The sequence below is a fragment of the Carassius gibelio genome, chromosome B22, assembly GCF_023724105.1.
Source record: "Carassius gibelio isolate Cgi1373 ecotype wild population from Czech Republic chromosome B22, carGib1.2-hapl.c, whole genome shotgun sequence".
Classification (NCBI taxonomy): domain Eukaryota; kingdom Metazoa; phylum Chordata; class Actinopteri; order Cypriniformes; family Cyprinidae; genus Carassius; species Carassius gibelio.
In genome coordinates, this window is record NC_068417.1 from 15,871,864 (window position 1) to 15,891,865 (window position 20,002).

Consider the following 20,002-nt stretch of genomic DNA (forward strand, 5'->3'; position numbering starts at 1 on the left):
CATTGAACAAAACAGCCGAGTTATCTTGATATACTACACACTCTGTATCTAGTAGTGTATGTATTTTTAGAGGAGCATTTGTAATTTCACACTTGTTACTGTGACAGCCGACTTAATGTGCTGCTGCCAGTTTTATTATGCTTATCCTCTAAGCACATAAAAGCACATAAAGATACACATAGATACACAACATACAACTTCACTATACACTAAAACTAAAACGGTTTAAACTGAATAAATGGTCACTGAATCAGTTCACCACCATTACATTAGAGATCTCTACCAAAAAATAACATTAGAATGATTGCTGATGTCTAAATTATGCCTGTTTTGTGATCGCGTCTCCGTTTTGTCTTGGTTATTATAACGCTGGTGATCGACTCCTGTTTTTATTACTGGTTTTAATAAAGCTGCATATGGATCCCAACTCCACTGACTTTTTGTTACAGGAGAAATATTTTGTTCAGTTCATTGGTGTGTTATATATTTATTGTTGAGAGATGTTCAGCTGTCAATCTGTGTAGTTTCTTAATACAATTGGTAAGAACGTATTGTTCGTTCGGTGAGGGGTTTATGTTTGAGGTTCATAGTGACACAACAGGAAACCTTCAACCTAAACACAGATCAAACAATGTTTGCAAGATGTGTGTCCACGGATCAATTCAGACTTAAGACCGCAGCAGGTTTCCGGCCGACTCGGTTGAGCTGTTTATCACACCTCACAAAGAGAGATGACTTTAATTTGATTTATTTTTTTATTTTTTTAAGTAAAGTAAATTATAAAGCCATTTTAAAAACATGATTTATTTTGAATTTCACACTAATCTAATTTTACAATTGTACACTCTCCTTTTACATTAAATTGTAAGAAAAAATATCGTATTTTATATTGATACTTGTTACATGATGAAACTGAAGAATGTTTTTCACTACTAAAACCAAATAAAGTCTGAATAAGTGCGAGAAGATCATTTATAAATGATAGATCTTGTGAAAAGTGTGTGTGTTTGACACACTAGGAGTGTCAAGCTTTATCGAGAGGGGATTCACACACCACACAAAGAGACTGAGAGTCTAGATTCAACTGAACAACTGAAGAAAATGGTTCGCTCTTTTGTTTTGTTCTCTTTGTGCTGGTGGACTTTGACTGGTAAGTTATAAAATCATTATTATGGCTTTATTTATTCCTATTTTAAAGAAATAAAGCTGCTGCTAATGTTCAGATTTGATTTTCATTTGCTGTTCTTCTCAGACACATCAAATCTTTGTGATTGTGAAGTATTAATTGTAGCGAATCAGCTCGAGGGGGAAATATGAACAATCAAACATAACTAGTTAGATAAATTATTAACATTTAGATCTCCTTAAATATTTACTTGACCTATTTTATGTTTAAGGAAAATAATTTTTCTTACTGTACAAAACTACTCCGAGAATATAGCAAAAATCTGCGTGATTAGGGACTTCAGTTATGAGCAAACAATGAACAACCTCGAGTGTGATAAAAACAAGACTTTATAAACTACATAAACACTTAAAATAGTCTAACACACACACACACACACACACACACACATACAGTGGACATAGGAAAAAACAAAGAGAGAAACACACATGGCAACAGATTAATTTGTTTGTACAGGGGTTTGATATGAGCGCTGTTTTTTTCCTTAGAAGTTGCAGAGGTCAGCGGAAATAGCTGAGCAAAAATGAATAAAAATTAAATGCAAGAAAACAGAAAGCAAGAAAAAAATACTGGTAACACTTTCTAGTATGAAGCCTGTATTTATAATACATTATAAGGGTATTCTTAAGGCATTATAATAAATGTATAATAGAAAAAAAAAGAAAAAAAAAAACTCAACTCTTGAATAATCATAACAAAAATTATCATCATAATACTTATGTATTTCTGGTAATACGTTAAAAGGTATGATTATTTACAACGACTTCATTTCCAGTATAATGGACTGTAAATTGTTTAAGATCTGCACAGTATCTTTCTACAGCTTGTGAGTGGTTAGATGTTGAGTGTTATTTGGGTGTTTCTGTTAATTAATTAATTGATGTGAGCTTAATACTCCTACTGAATTTTTTTATTTTATTTTGATGGTCCCCTTAATCACTCGACTGTAAGCAACTTTGCCACTACATGTCAACTAACCCTCATTAGATTATCAGTATGCTCAAGAATGGTCGAATCTAGTTTGGTAAAATAAGATGACATACTTGCAAAGACACTTTAGTCAGTTTATCTGTTGGTTAATCATCAAAATAAAGTGCTAGCACACATTTACAGTAGGACATAGTAATACTCTAATGACATAGTTGATATAGTTACAGTGTTACTCAACAGCTGTCTAAGGGGTACCATCAAAATAATCAAACTGATATTACAATAAAAATAGTTCAAAGCAAATGTGTCATGTATTACACATTCATCTGATCTGATCTTATGGCTGTTTGATATAAAATATTATTATTATTATTATTACTACTATTACTTATAGGTGGTTATTTAAGTAGCATCAGAAAAATGGCAAGATATGAGACTTGATACATTATAACTATGAGAAATGATCCATTGTAAAAATGGATGAAATGGTTTAATTTAGTTATAAATCATACTCAAAAGCTATAACCACAAATACGTAAATATTATATATTAAAACTGTTCTTATGAATATTCATGAGATGATACAACATCGTTTTTTATAATGCCTTAAGATTATCCTTATGTATTATAAGTACAGGCTTCATAGAAAGAGTTACCAAATTCAAATTATTAATCCAAGAGTTACACAGTGTAATGACACTGAATACTTACAAAAATAAATAATGATAATAACGTAATGTTTCACCAGTTTCAATGTAACAAAAACTAAAATTGATTAACAACATAACTCTGGTTGAAAACCAGTACGAGACACACACTCCCAAATAATTTACTCTTGAGTGAACACTACCAAAAATATATCCTATTTGTTTAGGCCTTATCCTCATTTTGCAACGCTGAAGTAGATACGATGACGTATTTCTTTATAATGTGTTAAACTTCCATTTTGCTCGCCGTAGGTAAGGTATATGGTGGGCACACACACACACACACACACACGACGGTAAATATTTACCACACCCGCGGTGTATGACACAGTGAGAGGATGAAATGAAGAAGTAGCCTGCAATAACTTTTTTAATATTTCGTTTTGTCACTTGGAGTAGACGGGTGTTCGTGAGGAATTATAAAATTACTGAGGCATTTATCAGTTACGTTACCTGCAAAGCAGAAAATTCGGCCGAGTGCTGGTACAAAAAATAAATAAAAAAAAATAGCGAATTCATATTTTTTAAAACAGGCGTGAACCCTGTAGTTATGTTCTGGTGCGTGGATTATGGTCAAAATTGTCTTGCAGGTATTTTTTTTACGCTTGAACAAGCCAGTACAGTCTTTCTTTGGTCCATATTAAAAGTAAACTAGCCTGTAAAATCTATAGGGTGACCATGAAACTACTGCATCACAATACAGACGACTTCTGGGGAGTCGTAGCCTAATGGTTAGAGATTAGAGTTTGACTCCCAACCCTAGGGTTGTGTGTTTGAGTCTCAGGTCAGCTGAGGTGTCCTTTAGCAAGGCGCTGAAGCCCCAACTGCTCCCTGGGCGCCGCAGCATAAATGATGAACACTGCTCCGGGTGTGTGTGTGTGTGTGTGTGTGTACTTTGGATGGGTTTAATGCAGAGCACGAATTTTAAGTATGGGTCACAATACTTAGCTGAAAATTAGGGATGCACAGATCATGATTTTTCATGGCCGATTCCGATACCGATTTTTTTACAAGCAAACTGTCCGATTCCGATACCGATTTCCGATTTTTTTTTATCTTTTAAGCAACAAACAAGAAAGGAAAGTGTGCATAAACAAGATATTTGGTATTTAATAGGCCAAACTTGCTTTGCTTGCTTTTTTGCTTCTGCTATTGAAAACAATAACTGTAACCATCTGAAATTAAAGAAAGTTACTGCACAATAAGTAGCCTACATTCAATACAAACATAGATGACACAGACATCAGCATTTAGCTTTTGTTTTTAAATTGGGTTGAAACTACAGAGAACTGGCCTTAAATTTAAAGATTAACTGTAACCATGTGAAATTAAAGGCAACAACTGCATAGTTATACAATCCAAACAACACAATCAACACACATTCAATAAGATGTTTCTTGATCAGCATTCAGTATTTTAGTTTTTAAATTTAGTTTAAATAAAAAAAAAAGCTCTTTACCAGTGAGACTAAATAAAAGTATGTTATATAAATACATTTTCCAAAATGTTAAAATCAAATAATGTTGGTGTGAATAAAACAAAGATGCAAAGTGTTTCATTCATCCAATAAAAATATTAGGGTAATGATTCACATCTATATTTTTTACTTGAGCCAGTGAAAAATAAATAACTTAATGTCTCAAGTAAAAAAAAAAAAATATATATATATATATATATATATATATATATATATATATATATATATATATATATATATAGATGTGAATCATTACCGTAAAATGTTTTAATTGGATGAAGGAAACACTTTTTTTCAGTGTACTACAGCAGGTGATTTTTAAATTAAATTAAGTCTATGTAATTTTAAGGTAAACTAAAAATAATAATCATCCTAATGCAGAACTGACGTTTATTTCTGGCTTTTCAAACGTGTATGCAAGTTTTAATTAAAAAAAAAAAAAAAAAAAAAAAAATAGTTTTGTCACAGTTTAGTCTGTTTCGTTTCTCATCCAACACTAGTGAGAAGTCGAGATGAACATTTCTTCACGGTCTACTCGTGTTCAGGGCGCGGACCGGTACATTATACGCTCGCGCAGCTTTAGTGCGCGCAGGAAAGGGGCTCTTATTTGTGCTTCAGTACCAGTACACCAACGGCTGATCGCTCCCTGCTATCTGTGCCTCAGACATGAAGCTCTGCATTTCCAGTATTGATCGGCTGCCCGTGTCCTGCGAACAGATTTCGAAATACTCTTCCACACAAATGACAAGGCGAAGGATTACAATGTAGTCTGTGCACGCGAGCGAACTTCCGGAAAAATCGGCCGAAAAAAAGACCAAAAACCGGCCGATTACCGATCGCGTATTTTAAGCAAAAACCGGCCGGTTCCGATTTATGGAATATAACACATAATTACTGTATTTGCTGTACTGTAAGGGTATTATTAGGATTGTGGTAGGTGTAGACGTTAATAAACCATAACTTTACAGTAGCATTTTTCTTTGTGGAATTGTACTACCCACTGTTTTAGTGGGAGGTAGGAAAATCTGACAGCATAGGACAAATCGACAGAACACCAGTCAACCGGTGCATCCCTACTGAAAATAGCGTAACCTTCAACATTTTTGGCGGAAGTGGAATTTTTTTCCCTTTGCCGGAAATCAGACACACTATAGTTTGAAAATGGCGGCGCCCACGCTTGCGTGAAAAACGAGGTGGATAGACAAGGTCCAAAAGATAAACTAAATATTCCTCGCTTCCCCAAAATCCCGACTCCTTATACAAACATGGCCCAAAAATGAGGTACAGACACAGTAAAGAATACGGTAGTGCTAAGGTACAAAGAAGAGATAAAATGAATAATATTAATAACATCTCATCTTTGCTCTCACAACAACCATCTTTTCACATGAACGCACATGGTTAAACATTAAAACAAGAGTTTTAACAGCACTGATAGCATTTTGGTCAATTCCAGATACTAACACAAGAATAGAAAAAAGAAATACTGAACTTGCACTAGAAATTGCCACTATAACCCGACACGAGATTCACGTGGATCACACACGATCCAATCTCATCTACAAAGAATTACACATCAAAAATTCACACAAACAAGTCTCTGGTTCCCTCGGGTATCAAAGAAAGGTTTTACAGTAATATTTACCCAGAAAGACAGCAATCACTTCAAAATAAATCTCCCCGATGCCAAAACAACGACATGGCACTCGGCTGCTACATCGGATTATCACGAACAGGAAATCTCGCGAGCAGAGAGCGGTGATCTCTTAAAGGGGCCATACACTGTTTTAACACACATTGAAAACATGCTGTATTTATACCTCTGGCCACACAGAAAAGAGAAAAGTAATAAAGACATGAAGCTATGATACAATTTGATATTCAGCAGATTTACAGCCTGAAGGAAACATCAGTTTCTTAGTTCAAACACACCTTTGTAAAAGGTGCATATGATACCTAATGTATCAGTTCATAAGACTTAAGTTTGATAATTGCAAGTCTCACCTGTTTGATAAAGAGTCCTGATGCCCTTTAGGGCTCCAGTTGGTCTCTGCTGAAGTGAATTTATGTGGAAAGACCAGTTTTAATCAGAGGATCTTGATGAATGAATAGTCAAGGCCGAAGCCTGGCACAAGCTTAGCTTGGTTTTGAAGGCTCTTAGCTCAGGATTTTCTCCTGGAATTCCTGAATCTAAAAGAAAATTGTTCTTAAATATGGCCATTTTGAGAGAGAGAGAGAGAGAGAGAGAGAGAGAGAGAGAGAGAGAGATGTTTAAATTGTCTGCCTTTGTCTCTCTCTACAAATCCGTGGTTAACCAGACAAGTTAAAAATGGCACGTCATCCGAAAAGATTGCCTACCCCTGATTTAGACCACTAAAAATGCAGCACATAAGTGAAACCTTATGACCCTTTGGTTAGATGAGGGGACGTTAGATATTATTTGTTAAATATAACAAATAGTTGTGTGTCTGATTGGTCCAAATGCTACATAATTTATACAGATTGAGGTGTCAGTTCACATTTAGATACAAAGATAGAACTGATTTCTAGTTTTGTAAACCAACAAAAGTCTTCATTTGTCCGTTTGTTCTTCAGGTGTGTTTGGTGATTCAGTGTCAGTGACTGAAGGAGATTCTGTTACTCTACACACTGATGTTACTAAAATACATGAAAACGATGACATACTGTGGAAATTTGGAGCTAACAACACTGTGATCGCTCAAATCAAGAGAGGGAAACAAATATTCCCTGATGAGAGATTCAGAGACAGACTGAAGCTGGACAGTGAAACTGGATCTCTGACCATCACAGACATCACAACTCAACACACTGGACTCTATGAAGTAAAGATTAGTGGAGTGAAACGAACAACAAAATCATTCAGTGTTTCTGTCTATGGTGAGTAAAAAGCTTATTTGTTATTGTTTTATAAACGCAATATAACATGTTAAATAGGTTAAGCTCAATCAACAGAATAATATTGCTACAACATAAATAAATAATTATTTCCATTGTAAGTGTCATATTTTTGCAAATAGATTTTTTTCTTCTGGTAATCATTATGCAGTAAATTATGCTTAAATACTAAACTGAGCATAACTTGTAACGAACATCTAACATTTCTTTAACTACTTACATTTAAAAATGTTTAATCATTTTCTAGTTTGAGATGATGGAAACACTTACTACACTGGAAAGAAGATTGTTGACCAGATTTACCCATATTTCTAGTTTATTTTCATGTTTTCCAGCTCGTCTGCCCACACCAAACATTACCAGAGACTCATCATCATCATCATCATATTGTTCATTGTTGTGTTCAGTGGTGAATGTGGGTCATGTGACTCTCTCCTGGTACAAAGGAAACAGTTTATTGTCCAGCATCAGTGTGTCTGATCTCAGCATCAGTCTCTCTCTACCTCTGGAGGTGGAATATCAGGAGAATATCAGCTACAGCTGTGTGATCAACAATCCCATCACAAACCAGACCACACATCTGGACATCAGCAAACTCTGTCATATTCACTCAGGTAAAATATTGGTGATAGTAATGATTATTTATTAAGCTGATCTCTGCTTTTAACATTAAAATATACAATCATTAAAGGCATAGTTCACCCAAAAATGAAAATTAGCCCATGATTTACTCGTCCGCAATCCATCGAGCTTCTTCTTTCAGACAAAATCCTTGCTCTTCCAATCTTTATAATGAAAGTGAATGGATCTCAAGCTGTGTCTGAAATCGCTCACTCATTCACTCATTCACTTATCCCTATATAGTGTATGGCAGTTGAGTTCACTATATCAGGAAGGAGTGAATGAATAAATAAGTGAACGGATTCGGACAGTGACGTATAGCCTACACTGCGCGTGAGACTTGGAGCTGTTGCAAAAACATTGCCATATGTACTTTTATATTACATGTACCTAATTTTAGAAAATAATACTAATAGCAATAATACTCAAAATGAATTTATATTGCAGTTATACATACCTCTGCGTCAGCTTTGTGGTTTCATCGATGGTAACGTTATATTATTTTTTTTATTTTATTTTTTGTAATGCTTTTATGTTCATAATCATTAAATGCTATTAAAATAACGTACTGAGAAAAAAAATAAACACACATAAACAAGTTCATAATTATGTATTTATTATTTTTAGTATCTTGACACTAGCTCAAGCAGGATTTTGAGCTCAGATAAGATGGTTGTAGAGCGTCCTCAGGCGACCGTTAATTTCACATCAGAATACACTACCTGTTATTAACGAAAAAATTTAAATTATCCACCAAATTATCATTTATATTATTTTTGTAAGTTAACAACGATGCCACCTCAGTAAATTAGTCAAATATTAAACTGGTTTATTGCCTACATAACATATTTTAATATAAATAATGTAGGAAAAACGTTAAAACAGAAATAATAAAGATGTAAACTTCATCTCTCATTCAAACTCGCTCGCTCCAGCTCTCGCTTCCAGCTCGACGCTACTCCGCATTGGCTTGTGGGAAATAGTGCTTCAGTGAGTTTGCATCGGTTGTACACTCGAAATCAGAATGAATTGTGGGTAAAAAGTAGTGGACAAATGTAGGGAATGAAGTCGTTCACTCGGAATTTGGACAGCACTACAAAATGGCTGACACCCCATATAGTGCACTATATAGTGGATAGGGAGCGGTTTCGGACACAGCATCAGTCTTGAGGTCAGATTAACAGACTAATTTTTTCCATTACAGATCAGATCCTACTCTTGTTTTGCATTTTCCTGATTTGTGTTGCTGGATCTCTGTTGATTGTCGCTGCAGTTGTGATGCGCTGCAGGAAAAGTAGAAAAACAGGTCAGGGATTCAATTATTACAATTACTAAATGCAAACATTAATGCATTTGAAACATTAAAACACACACTCATACGCGCGTGTGTGTACATATATATATATATAAAGCTAAGTTGTTTTTACATATCTGTGTATTATTGTTAATGCAGTCTACATCCAAGAGGAAGACAGAATGAATGCAGCATTTCGTAAACCAACAAGAGAAAAGGTAAGATCATTATTAACTGAGTTGCAGTTAGTGTGATTGAAGTTTGCAGCATCAGATGGTCAGTGAACAGATGTGGTTGACCTCTGAACCTAACCGTCATCATTATGACCTTCAGTGGGGAGCAAGATCAAAAGATGCAGCAATCTGATTTCTGCCAGCTTCACAATCACCCGTTCAAGTGATCACTGAGCAGGAAGCCAACATTGCATAGTAGTGATGCCACACTATTTATTGGCTAGGAAGAACTGTCAATCTAGAAATAGTGGCCTAATATAGACATGAAACCCCTAACTCAGTGTAACATTTGGATTTCGAAGCGAGCATTTGAAACGATAATTTGAGAGAGCAAAACAGGAAAAAAAATTAAGTGCAGTCTAAAAAAAATTAAATAAAAGGGATAATTTCTGCCTTCATTCACATAAATTGTGTATTAGGTTTTATGACTTTTTAAAGTATTAAAGGGTTAAAGGGCTACTCACCCTCAGGCATCCCAGGTGTATATGACTTTCTTCTTTTGGACAAATTCAGTCGGAGTTATATTAAAAATGGTCTTTGCTCTTTCAAGCTGTTTAATGGCACTCAGTGGGTGTTGCATGCATCAAACCAAAAGAAGTTAAAGCTGCAGTAGGTAACTTTTGTAAATATATATTTTTTACATATTTATTAAACCTGTCATTATGTCCTGACAGTAGAATATGAGACAGATAATCTGTGGAAAAAATCAAGCTCCTCTGGCTCCTCCCATTGGTCCTATTGCCATTTGCAGTTACAGACCGCTCCCGGTAAGAAATCAACCAATCAGAGCTGCGGTCCGTAACTTTGTTTGTGTTCAAAATGTAGAACAATGGATATAATAAGCGAGTACACCATGAATCCATTTTCCAAACCGTGTTTTTGGCTTGTCCTGAATCACTAGGGTGCACCTATAATAAGTGTTTATATTCGGACTATTTTAGATTGCTTCAGGGATACCGCGGCGGAGTAACCAAGTACCTTTGTGATTCTTCATAGACATAAACAGAGAGAAGTAGTTCCGGCTACGATGTTCTTCCGCAAGACGCAAGCAGTTCTGTTTATTAACCACTAGAGCGTCAAAAGTTCCCTACCGCAGCTTTAAATAAAATGCACCAATCCATAAAACATTTTTGTAATACAAATAACCATATTTAAAATGTAATTATCACTTGAATCTAGCTTGCGCTCACTGTTGTGAATGGAAGCAGCTCCAGGTGAATGATGTATGAGGTCGGCATTGTGCAAGTTCAGCTAAGAAGTGACGGACGCGGAAATGCAGCGGAGAGATCAAAACAAATCAACGGTCACTAATTAAAAGTACAAAATGAGGATTTGTAAAGAAAAATGTCAGAGGATTTCGATTTAAGTCAAGAGGAGACTTAGCTCCTGTTAACAAACATTGTTTTTCACAAGACTCACCACGCATGCACAATGCCGACCTCATATGCCATGCTCCCGGAGATGCTTCAGTGTACAACTGTTAGCCATGCTACATTAAAGTGATTATTATATATCTATGCCGTGTCCGGCACTTTGTTATGGATGGGTGCTTCTTGTTTCACTTCTTTTGGACTGATGCATGCAACACCCGCTGAGTGCCGCTAGTACCTTTGCTATTGCTTTTATGTAAAAGACTATTCTCTGTGCAGGGATCGTCATGACAAAACTTCAGAACTATAATGATCTGTTTGATAATTTACCTTAAAATGTCATATAAAAACTGGATGACTGATGTCCGTGCTAGCATCTGTTCTGTAGTAGCAGTTCCTAGAGGCTCACTGTCCTGCAGAGTTTAGCTCCAATCCTAATTTAATGCACTTGAACCAGAAAATGTTTTGTGTGTCACAGGCAAGTGTGTTGTGGCTGGTTGGAGCTAAACTGCAGGATACTTGCCCTTTTGAGTAGGACTGGACACCCCTGCAGTAGCAGTTAAAGAAAAAGAAGAGATTCAGCTTTGAACTTAAAAAAAAGATAGAAACACATGTTGTAAATGTGAAGACCTAGACATTTAGAAACCTTGATTGAGCTGCAATTAATTTTCTGTCACATTCAACAGGTTCTTGATTGTATTTGTGTTTCTTTGCAGAAATCAAAGATGAATGCGGAATATGGAAATGTCCCCAAAACACGATGATCAGTAGCTGTAAAAAAAAAAGAAAGAAAGAAAGAAAGAAAATGAAATGAAACATTGGTCTTATGACTTTCATAAAAATAAAAATAAAAATTGTGATAAATTTTTTTTTTACATTTCATTAAAGAAATTGTAATTCAGTGTTGTATAGAAGATATTGAGGACTCTTTACTGATAAAAGCCAGCAATGTTTTTTTTTATAAAGCTTGAATTGAGGAACTGATTAAAACATATGCATGTGGCTGGATATGGAGAGTAAATCTTGAAATAAAATGCTATTTAATGTTTTTGAGTAAAAGGAAATGTTTAAGGTTCAGTTATGTTTGACATTTGAGTTTGTTACGTTGAAGTTTCCATTGCACAGTTCAGTGGTTACCACTCTGCAGAAGAGTAGAGCTTATAGTTAAAGTGGTTCTGCTAGTGCAGCACTTTCCATATTTCTCAATTATTTTCCACTTGAAGCTTCATAAACTTGATGGCGTATGGTAAGCTCTGACTTTTGAGAATCAACTTAAAATAGCATAGTTCACCTGATTTATTCAGGTAGATTGCACTTCTCAAAAATATGATCTGTAATATTGTAAATATCTCCTTCCATTTTTGACAGTTTAGTATCTATTGGGACTGATACCTCTCTCTCACACACACACACACACACACATATATATATATACATATATATATATATATATATATATATATATATATATATATATATATATATATATATAAAGTTATTAATATATAAATGTACATAATTGTCATTATTAAACGTTGATTCTTTTGTCTGTCATTTACTGCTTCTGTTTTATTCTTTGTAGGAAATGTAACTGAATAAAGATGGCATTGCACAGTGATTATAAAATCGCTCACTTAGACATTTTCTAATTCATCATGAGCACATAATTGCATCACCATCTCTAATAACAGGCGCTACTTTTACCCAATAGAGAGCACTATAAACACATGCTGCTGTTTTCATAGAGGAACCACTAAAGTCTCAACAATGACCTCGTACCTGATCATTGCACTGCACTTACAAAATCTTATTAAATCTGCTGAATCTACTGAATATTGCCTATAAATAACAAAAAGTCAAGTCAAAGTTAGGTTATTTATATTGCACTTTTTACAACACGCTACACAATGTTTCAAAGCAGCTTTACAGAAAACCATTATGTTAAAGTCTACCTTTATGCTCTGTAATCACATTTAGCAGATAAAATAGCCCAGTCAAACACAGAAGCACCTACAAGGGGTATATAAGTGTCAGAATTGGACCTGGAGTAGAGTCTAGGCCAGCTCGAGTGAGGGTAGGCCTGCTAGAGTGAGCGTAGGCCGGCTGAGTGAGGGTAGGCCGGCTCGAGTGAGTGTAGGCCGGCTTGAGTGAGGGTAGGCCTGCTAGAGTGACCGTAGACCGGCTCGACTGAGGGTAGGCCTGCTAGAGTGAGCATAGGCCGGCTGAGTGAGGGTAGGCCTGCTAGAGTGAGTGTAGGTCGGCTCGAGTGAGGGTAGGCCTGCTAGAGTGAGCATAGGCCTGCTAGAGTGAGCATAGGCCTGCTAGAGTGAGGGTAGGCCTGCTAGAGTGAGTGTAGGTCGGCTCGAGTGAGGGTAGGCCTGCTAGAGTGACCGTAGACCGGCTCGACTGAGGGTAGGCCTGCTAGAGTGAGCATAGGCCGGCTGAGTGAGGGTAGGCCTGCTAGAGTGAGTGTAGGTCGGCTCGAGTGAGCGTAGGCCGGCTGAGTGAGGGTAGGCCTGCTAGAGTGAGCATAGGCCTGCTAGAGTGAGCGTAGGCCGGCTGAGTGAGTGTAGGCCGGCTCGACTGAGGGTAGGCCTGCTAGAGTGAGCATAGGCCTGCTAGAGTGAGTTTAGGCCGGCTGAGTGAGTGTAGGCCTGCTAGAGTGAGCGTAGGCCTGCTAGAGTGAGTGTAGGCCGGTTGAGTGAGTGTAGGCCTGCTAGAGTGAGCGTAGGCCGGTTGAGTGAGTGTAGGCCTGCTAGAGTGAGCGTAGGCCTGCTAGAGTGAGTGTAGGCCGGCTCGAGTGAGGGTAGGCCTGCTAGAGTGAGCGTAGGCCGGCTCGACTGAGGGTAGGCCTGCTAGAGTGAGCGTAGGTCGGCTGAGTGAGTGTAGGCCGGCTGAGTGAGGGTAGGCCTGCTAGAGTGAGTGTAGGCCGGCTCGAGTGAGGGTAGGCCTGCTAGAGTGAGCGTAGGCCGGCTGAGTGAGTGTAGGCCGGCTCGACTGAGGGTAGGCCTGCTAGAGTGAGCATAGGCCTGCTAGAGTGAGCATGGCCGGCTGAGTGAGTGTATGCCGGCTCGACTGAGGGTAGGCCTGCTAGAGTGAGTGTAGGCCGGCTGAGTGAGTGTAGGCCTGCTAGAGTGAGCGTAGGCCTGCTAGAGTGAGTGTAGGCCTACTAGAGTGAGCGTAGGCCGGCTGAGTGAGCGTAGGCCTGCTAGAGTGAGCATAGGCCTGCTAGAGTGAGCGTAGGCCGGCTGAGTGAGTGTAGGCCGGCTCGACTGAGGGTAGGCCTGCTAGAGTGAGCATAGGCCTGCTAGAGTGAGTTTAGGCCGGCTGAGTGAGTGTAGGCCTGCTAGAGTGAGCGTAGGCCTGCTAGAGTGAGTGTAGGCCGGTTGAGTGAGTGTAGGCCTGCTAGAGTGAGCGTAGGCCGGTTGAGTGAGTGTAGGCCTGCTAGAGTGAGCGTAGGCCTGCTAGAGTGAGTGTAGGCCGGCTCGAGTGAGGGTAGGCCTGCTAGAGTGAGCGTAGGCCGGCTCGACTGAGGGTAGGCCTGCTAGAGTGAGCGTAGGTCGGCTGAGTGAGTGTAGGCCGGCTGAGTGAGGGTAGGCCTGCTAGAGTGAGTGTAGGCCGGCTCGAGTGAGGGTAGGCCTGCTAGAGTGAGCGTAGGCCGGCTGAGTGAGTGTAGGCCGGCTCGACTGAGGGTAGGCCTGCTAGAGTGAGCATAGGCCTGCTAGAGTGAGCATGGCCGGCTGAGTGAGTGTATGCCGGCTCGACTGAGGGTAGGCCTGCTAGAGTGAGTGTAGGCCGGCTGAGTGAGTGTAGGCCTGCTAGAGTGAGCGTAGGCCTGCTAGAGTGAGCATAGGCCTGCTAGAGTGAGGGTAGGCCTGCTAGAGTGAGTGTAGGTCGGCTCGACTGAGGGTAGGCCTGCTAGAGTAAGCATAGGCCGGCTGAGTGAGGGTAGGCCTGCTAGAGTGAGTGTAGGTCGGCTCGAGTGAGCGTAGGCCGGCTGAGTGAGGGTAGGCCTGCTAGAGTGAGCATAGGCCTGCTAGAGTGAGCGTAGGCCGGCTGAGTGAGTGTAGGCCGGCTCGACTGAGGGTAGGCCTGCTAGAGTGAGCATAGGCCTGCTAGAGTGAGTGTAGGCCGGCTGAGTGAGTGTAGGCCTGCTAGAGTGAGCGTAGGCCGGTTGAGTGAGTGTAGGCCTGCTAGAGTGAGCGTAGGCCGGTTGAGTGAGTGTAGGCCTGCTAGAGTGAGCGTAGGCCTGCTAGAGTGAGTGTAGGCCGGCTCGAGTGAGGGTAGGCCTGCTAGAGTGAGCGTAGGCCGGCTCGACTGAGGGTAGGCCTGCTAGAGTGAGCCTAGGTCGGCTGAGTGAGTGTAGGCCGGCTGAGTGAGGGTAGGCCTGCTAGAGTGAGTGTAGGCCGGCTCGAGTGAGGGTAGGCCTGCTAGAGTGAGCGTAGGCCGGCTGAGTGAGTGTAGGCCGGCTGAGTGAGGGTAGGCCTGCTAGAGTGAGTGTAGGCCGGCTCGACTGAGGGTAGGCCTGCTAGAGTGAGCATAGGCCTGCTAGAGTGAGCATGGCCGGCTGAGTGAGTGTATGCCGGCTCGACTGAGGGTAGGCCTGCTAGAGTGAGCATAGGCCGGCTGAGTGAGGGTAGGCCTGCTAGAGTGAGTGTAGGTCGGCTCGAGTGAGCGTAGGCCGGCTGAGTGAGGGTAGGCCTGCTAGAGTGAGCGTAGGCCGGTTGAGTGAGTGTAGGCCTGCTAGAGTGAGCGTAGGCCGGTTGAGTGAGTGTAGGCCTGCTAGAGTGAGCGTAGGCCTGCTAGAGTGAGTGTAGGCCGGCTCGAGTGAGGGTAGGCCTGCTAGAGTGAGCGTAGGCCGGCTCGACTGAGGGTAGGCCTGCTAGAGTGAGCGTAGGTCGGCTGAGTGAGTGTAGGCCGGCTGAGTGAGGGTAGGCCTGCTAGAGTGAGTGTAGGCCGGCTCGAGTGAGGGTAGGCCTGCTAGAGTGAGCGTAGGCCGGCTGAGTGAGTGTAGGCCGGCTGAGTGAGGGTAGGCCTGCTAGAGTGAGTGTAGGCCGGCTCGACTGAGGGTAGGCCTGCTAGAGTGAGCATAGGCCTGCTAGAGTGAGCATGGCCGGCTGAGTGAGTGTATGCCGGCTCGACTGAGGGTAGGCCTGCTAGAGTGAGTGTAGGCCGGCTGAGTGAGTGTAGGCCTGCTAGAGTGAGCGTAGGCCGGTTGAGTGAGTGTAGGCCTGCTAGAGTGAGCGTAGGCCTGCTAGAGTGAGTGTAGGCCGGCTCGAGTGAGGGTAGGCCTGCTAGAGTGAGCGTAGGCCGGCTCGACTGAGGGTAGGCCTGCTAGAGTGAGCGTAGGTCGGCTGAGTGAGTGTAGGCCGGCTGAGTGAGGGTAGGCCTGCTAGAGTGAGTGTAGGCCGGCTGAGTGAGTGTAGGCCGGGCTCGACTGAGGGTAGGCCTGCTAGAGTCAGCGTAGGCCGTAGGGCTGTGCAAAAAATCGAATGCGATTTGCATGCACCTCTCATCAGTAAAGACGCTCCTGTAATTAGAAGTATATCTCCAGCATGTGCGTTCAGACCAGGGTTGCCAGGTTTTCACAACAAATCCTGCCCAGTTGCTTCTTAAAACTAGTCCAAAACTAGCCCAATCGCGTTTCCGGGAGGTTCACCGATAAAAATTGCTTTCCGGGGTTAAAATATAAATTTTTGGGAAGGTTTTCCCTGATAAAATTAGCATTTTAGTGGCTAAATATCACGTTATTGGTATTGGGATTGCTTCAAACCGCGGACATGAAAAACAACCGCAGACTTGGCAACACTGGTTCAGGTGGAGCGGCAGTTACTACACAGAGCCGTGGCCGACAACTAACACAAAATCACTTTCAAAATCGACAAAGAATCGCCTGCGATTTTAACATCGATTTTGTGTAGATTGTCAGTGAATTACGGCTCGGTGTAGTAAATGCCAACCAGTGTTGCTAAGTCTGTGGTGGTTGTTGTTCATGTCCGTGGGTCACAGCGACCCCAATACAAATAACGTGATATTTAGCCCCTAGAATGGTAATTTTACCAAGGCAACCCTGCTAAAAAACGTATATTTTAACCCCGGGAAGCAATGTTTTATCGGGGAACCTTCTGGAAGTGGGATTGGGCTACACTCACAGAAATATTTCACCCCAAATTTAAGATTTATGTAATTTTGTTACATGACAAATTCCCATTTATATTTTTTTCACAACTTTGATGAAAACCAATCACATACACTTTAAATAACAGAATCTTGTTTGTTTTATAACTCTTACAGAAGATCTTATTGCGAATGAACTATGGTTTAGATGTTGATTTATTGTTTCATTTGAAGTAACCATGTTAGAGATCAGTGTTTGTATTAGTTGGGCTCTTGACCCTTGATTTCTGTCTTCTCAGCCTTTTCTCTGGCTGTTATAACTGTGTGTTTCTAAAACACATTTGTTGTAAACCAAAAGCCCAGAAGGAATCCCATCAGGTGTTAACCTGTACCTAGGTGTAGGTTCCCAGACAGCACATTTACGTCGGCCTAATATTGAAACGTTGGCCTCTATACCTAAAACATCTATAAAACAACAGCCTGGCGGAGGTCTATATAATTTGGTCAGTGCTCTGTTCTCCAGCTCATCAATTGATGATTATCATCACCTATATAAAGTATAACAACCTACACCTAGATACAGGTTAACACCTGATGGCAAATCTTCTGGGCTATTGAGTTACAACAAATGTGTTTTAGAAACACATGGTTATAACAGCCAGAGAAAAGACTAAGACAGAAGTCAAGGGTCAAGAGCCCAACTAAAGCAAACACTGATCTCTAACATGGTTACTTCAAATGAAACAATAAATCAACATCTAAACCTTAGTTCATTCTCAATAAGATCTTCTGTAGACGTCTGACAGAAATAAAGTCAGTCTGGTTATTAATATAAGTGGAGCTGGTGATGCTGTTTGTGGGGTTGTTTAATCAGATCTTGAGAGATTTCATGTATTTTATTTCAGTTGATTTCATCTAAGTCTGTGTCTGAAGTCAGTTGTAGTAGTTCTTGTGTTTCTCTTTTCTTCAGTGATTCTGTTTGTTAACAGCAGCTGTTCATCACTAATTCTCAATCAGCACTTAGTTAATCACTTAATTACTTGAATGCAAAGTTTTAAAGGTCCCCTTCTTCGTGATTCTATGTTTTAAACTTTAGTTAGTGTGTAATGTTGTTGTTAAAATATAAATAATATCTGTAAAATTCTAAAGCTCAAAGTTCAATGCCAAGCGAGATATCTGATTTAACAGAATTCGCCTACAAAAAAAACGACCCGTTTGGACTACAGCCCTCTAGTTCCTGTAGTAATAACGTCACTAAAACAGTTTTTTTGACTAACCTCCGCCCACATGAATTCACAAACAGGGGGCGTGGCCTTGTTGCGCTCTGACGGAGAAGAAGGAAGAGCTGTTTGTTTTTGTCGCCATGTCTTTGAAACGCTGTTTTTTTCATCTCTGAGTACAATCACCTTTGTTTGGGCTTCCCAGGAACGCTGTACTTTGACATTAATGGTTACAATTTATGTTTAACTCGGTTCCCGAAAATTGTAATGCACATGTAAAACTATCTGCAGCTCATTTTTGCTGAGGACAGCTTGCTGAGGACAACTTTCTCAATCTCAATCAGTTTAATGCTGGATTTACACAAAGATTATTATTGGAAGATGGAGCAGTTCCCTCTTTGTCTGGAGAAGGCGTTGTTTATGGACCACAACTGGTAAGTGTATTTTATTATTTAAGTTGGTGCGTTTAACAGTTTCTGTAACTTATTACACAAAGGGCAACGCTGTTTAGCTTTGTTAACTAGATGTTAGGGCTGTGCAAAAAAACAAATGCGGTTTTCATGCGCATCTCGTCAGTAAAAACGCTCCTGTGATTATAAATACATCTCCAGCACGTGCGTTCTAGCCCAATCACGTTACCAGGAGGTCAGCCTGCTCTAAGCTGCTGTCGAATCACAGCACAGGTACCGCTGGCCCAATCAGAACTTGTTACGTATTTCTGAAGGAGAGGCTTCATAGACCAAGGAAGTCATCAGCCCGTTTTTTGTGACAGTGAAAACAGCAGTATACAGATAGGTGAACTGTGTGAAAAATTCTGTGTTTTTTTACACACGAAACATGAACACATGTTATATTGCACATTGTAAACACAATCAAAGCTTCAAAAAGCGCGTAAAACGGGACCTTTAAAACTTACATGGTTTAAATCAAGGCAGTCTGTTTAACGGTTTGAGTTAAGTTTACTTGTCGGGTTTTACAGTGTAGTGATAGTTTATCTTACGAGGCATAGTTTATCTTAATATTTAGTTTATCCTATTTTATCCTACAACAAGAACAGAAGGGATTTTGAAAATGAGATAAACGGGTCCAAAACGGACCCGGGCCAGATGAGACAGTATTTTTATGAGTCCGTTGCGGGTCCGTGGCGGATATGTTTCAATGTGCATGTCCAAAACGGACCCGCCGTGGAGGTAAGGTTTTAATCGCGGATGCGGAGCGGATGCAGCGCGGAGCAACGGGTCCGCGATCCGCCTTCGTTTCAGATCCGTCATTGCGCGCAAGTGGACGCCGATACGGGTCCGTTTCGCGGGTCCGTTCCGGAAGCTTTTGCTGTGTGGGTTTAAACGGTTCGCGTCTCCAACATTTTAACTTGTTTAATGTGGCTGACACGCCCTATGAGTTAAAACAAACCAATATCCTGGAGTAATTCATTTACTCAAACAGTACACTGACTGAACTGCTGTGAAGAGAGAACTGAAGATGAACACCGAGCCCAGCCAGATAACGAACAACTGACTGACTCGTTCATGAGTCAAGAACCGTTTACGAATTCGTGTCCGATTCGAGAACCGAGGAGCTGATGATACTGCGCATTAGGGATGTTCCGGTACTAGTACCGGTACCGAACGGTTCCTGGGCAAATTCCAAATGGAAGTGATCATCCTTATCCCCTTGAAGTGGGGACTTTGGAGTCAGTGGGGCATGTGCGTGCCATTAAGTAGTCGTTAGGAAAGCACTTTGCTAAAGGAGCGACATAATTTCCTCATTATCTTCAGCTGAGATGTTCCTGTGACAGCGCAGCATGTGACCGTCAGCAGATGTCGCTGTTTTACTGTTATAAATGTGTTTTTTTGTTTGTTTGTTTTTTATTGTTGTTAGCATAACCGTTGCAAATAAACATACATTTAATATTTAAATACGTTTTAAAAATA

General features: G+C 40.5%; 3 protein-coding genes across 3 annotated transcripts in view; 1 reads left to right on the forward strand and 2 right to left on the reverse strand.

Annotated features, from left to right (window-relative positions):
- The window catches only part of LOC127987235 (uncharacterized), a 24,120-nt gene extending 17,895 nt beyond the window's left edge, over nt 1–6,225 (reverse strand). The window contains exon 1 of the transcript XR_008161102.1: nt 5,946–6,225. The gene's annotated coding sequence lies outside the window, so the exon portion shown is untranslated. The remainder of the gene's footprint in view (nt 1–5,945) is intronic.
- LOC127987236 (uncharacterized) overlaps nt 1–20,002 on the reverse strand; it is a 156,922-nt gene that overhangs the window by 19,187 nt on the left and 117,733 nt on the right. The gene's annotated exons all lie outside the window — the stretch shown is intronic.
- LOC127987228 (SLAM family member 9) lies at nt 906–11,782 on the forward strand. Its single transcript, XM_052589508.1, has 6 exons — nt 906–1,150; nt 6,896–7,198; nt 7,552–7,830; nt 9,042–9,143; nt 9,291–9,349; nt 11,451–11,782. Exons 1-6 carry the CDS (start codon nt 1,102–1,104, stop codon nt 11,496–11,498), a joined length of 840 nt encoding a protein of 279 aa, XP_052445468.1. The 5' UTR covers nt 906–1,101; the 3' UTR covers nt 11,499–11,782.

Bases quoted from the DNA above. Each gene is read 5' to 3' on its own strand.
- LOC127987228 (XM_052589508.1), top strand. From the start codon at position 1,102: ATGGTTCGCTCTTTTGTTTTGTTCTCTTTGTGCTGGTGGACTTTGACT. The intron at 1,151-6,895 runs GTAAGTTATAAA...TTTGTTCTTCAG, and splicing joins GTGCTGGTGGACTTTGACTG to GTGTGTTTGGTGATTCAGTG. The intron at 9,350-11,450 runs GTAAGATCATTA...GTTTCTTTGCAG, and splicing joins GTAAACCAACAAGAGAAAAG to AAATCAAAGATGAATGCGGA.